This window comes from Bipolaris sorokiniana, assembly GCF_000338995.1.
Source record: "Bipolaris sorokiniana ND90Pr unplaced genomic scaffold COCSAscaffold_66, whole genome shotgun sequence".
In the NCBI taxonomy this organism is placed as follows: domain Eukaryota; kingdom Fungi; phylum Ascomycota; class Dothideomycetes; order Pleosporales; family Pleosporaceae; genus Bipolaris; species Bipolaris sorokiniana.
Genome location: NW_006911960.1, coordinates 1,299 through 3,740, shown reverse-complemented (window position 1 = coordinate 3,740; position 2,442 = coordinate 1,299). Strand labels below are relative to the sequence as shown.

General features: G+C 32.1%; 1 protein-coding gene across 1 annotated transcript; it reads right to left on the bottom strand.

Annotated features, from left to right (window-relative positions):
• Positions 1–1,897: 1,897 nt before the first annotated feature.
• COCSADRAFT_104667 (uncharacterized protein) lies at positions 1,898–2,050 on the bottom strand (the record flags this gene model as incomplete). Its single annotated transcript, XM_007707973.1, has 1 exon — positions 1,898–2,050. A coding segment is annotated over one exon (153 nt), but the record flags the coding sequence as incomplete, so codon positions are not given.
• Between the last annotated feature and the right edge of the window lie 392 nt (positions 2,051–2,442).

The following is a 2,442-nucleotide window of genomic DNA, read 5'->3' as shown; positions in this document are numbered from 1 at the left end:
TTTGTTTTCGTGAGTGAGACGTGTTCAGATTAGCTACTTTACCAGCTTCTAGCTCTATAGCGCGTGGGCTGCACGACTTGGCACTAGGTGCAATTGATTTTTTGGGATGGATTTGTATATATTTCGCTAAAATTGCACCTATTCTGAAAAACTCGAAGTTGGTGTTTTTAGCCTTAGATTGATTAGTTATTTAAATTAATCCCTAATTACTTTAATCCTAAGAAACTACTATAGGTCGTCTCTACCTATAATTAAGTATTACTACTTAAGCTAATCTATTACTTCTTAAGTCTTTTTAGATTAATCTTTATAATAAGCTAGAATAATATTATCTACGTAGTAGAAGATAATAATCTTATCTTTAACTATATAGTAGGGCTTATAGAGTATAATCTAGAACCTAAGTTAAGTAAGCGCTATAGTAAAACCTCTCTACTAAAGAAGTAGAGATATTCTTAGCCTATATAGAGCTTTCTTAATCTGTAGAATAGTATCTAGTTTAGAATAGCCCTTTAGTATCTATATATAAACCTCGCGATCTAGTAATATATAGACGAAGGCGTTAGTAATATTATACTATTTTAGTTTTAGATCGTATTTAGCAGCGATTACTATAAGTAGCTAAAAGAATCGGCTAGCTAGAGTAGCGGCGTAGGTGTCTTAAGAGGTAATATTACGTTACTAATTACCCTATATAACTAGTTAAGCTTTATACTTAATAAACTGCTTTACTTTATTAAATTTATAGACGTACACCTATATATAGTCTAGAATCTAGTATCTCTTAGATTAAGCTACTTTATAGAGTACTTCTTTCTACGACTTAGTAACTCTATAGCTCTTAAGATATACACGTTATACTTCTTTAAATAGCTCCCCTATAGAGTGCTAATCTAGATTAGTTCTAGCCGTTAGTAGATTAAGTAATTATAATTAATAGATTATAATCTCTTTAGCTAGTATTTAGTAAAGTTATGCCTTATTAATTAGAGCTCTATTATAGGTGCCTATAGTTCCTGCTTTTATCCTAGCTATAAATAACGCAGCCTATAGTATTATCTTAGATAATTAGATCTTAGAAGTGAATTAAACGTTACTACTTATAAGTTAGGCGAGTAGTACTACTAGTAAAGGTATTAATAGAGGAGTTAGGTAGTGATCTTAGATCTTTTAACTATTATATGTTGGAATAAGGAGGGTGCTGCTTGTTCTATAGCTAGCTCAGAGGTAGAGTCGTCTACTTGTCTAGCGATAGACTCAGAGGTAGCGAATCGATACGTTCTAGGATGAAAAGAGAGAAATGCTAGGGGAGAGAGATAAGAATTGGATTGAACTGATCTAGTAGTCTGATCTGTTCTTGTAATCTACTCTGCTTTCTATCTAGTATTCCTATCACTAGTATTTATACTAGCTAGTAGCGATAGATTACGTTGTATACACGTAATCTTTATTTATCTCTTACGCTACTAATACACTTATGATACACTAGTAGTATGATAGTATAGATTGCTAGGGTATAGCGATCTAGTCGATTGATAGATCGATCTTATCAGAGATTAGCTAAGTAGCTTAGATCTCTAACATTATAGTACTCTAGTAACTTCTCTTCTTTCTTTATAGTATTAATACTCTTATTATCTTTATAAAATAACTCCGTTCTAGTGTCTAAAATTAGTAGAGAGAGCTTAATAGTTCTAACGTATACTATAATCTCTAATAGAGTACTATATATAAGGCTATCTAGTAGGTCTTTAACTATTCTATTAAAAATTATATTTTTATCGAAGATTACGTCTCTTATACTAATAACTTTAGCGAGTGGTAGAGTCTATATCTAATAGATATTAGATAATTAATATCTAACTAGGTATCTGATCTAGCCTTTTAGATTAAGCCGCTATAGTCTTAATTTGTCTTTATAGGTATTATTAGTTATCGCGAAGGCCTTACACCTATATACTTTAAGGTATGCTAGGTTAGGCTTCTTAATTAATATAACTATCTTATTCGCTAGTAATACCCGCGTGAAGAAGACTTTATAGGGTATTTTCTACTAATTACTATAGTTCGGCGTTTAATTATATAGGTATATAGTAGCTTAAGTAATCTTTAGCTAGAGCTCTTATAGTAGATTGTGTTGGAATAAGAAGGGTGCTACTTGTTCTATGGCTAGCTCAGAGGTAGAGTCGTCTACTTGTCTAGCGATAGACTCAGAGGTAGCGAATCGATAGGTTCTAAGATAAAAAGAGAGAAATGCTAGGGGAGAGAGATAAGAATTGGATTGAACTGATCTAGTAGTCTGATCTGTTCTTGTAGTCTGATCTGTTCTTGTAATCTGCTCTGTGCTATCTGCTCTGGTTTCTATCTACTAGCTATTCTACTACTATATATATTAGCTGTACTAGATTCTAGAAGAATCTATCTAGTAGTAGATTACGTAGC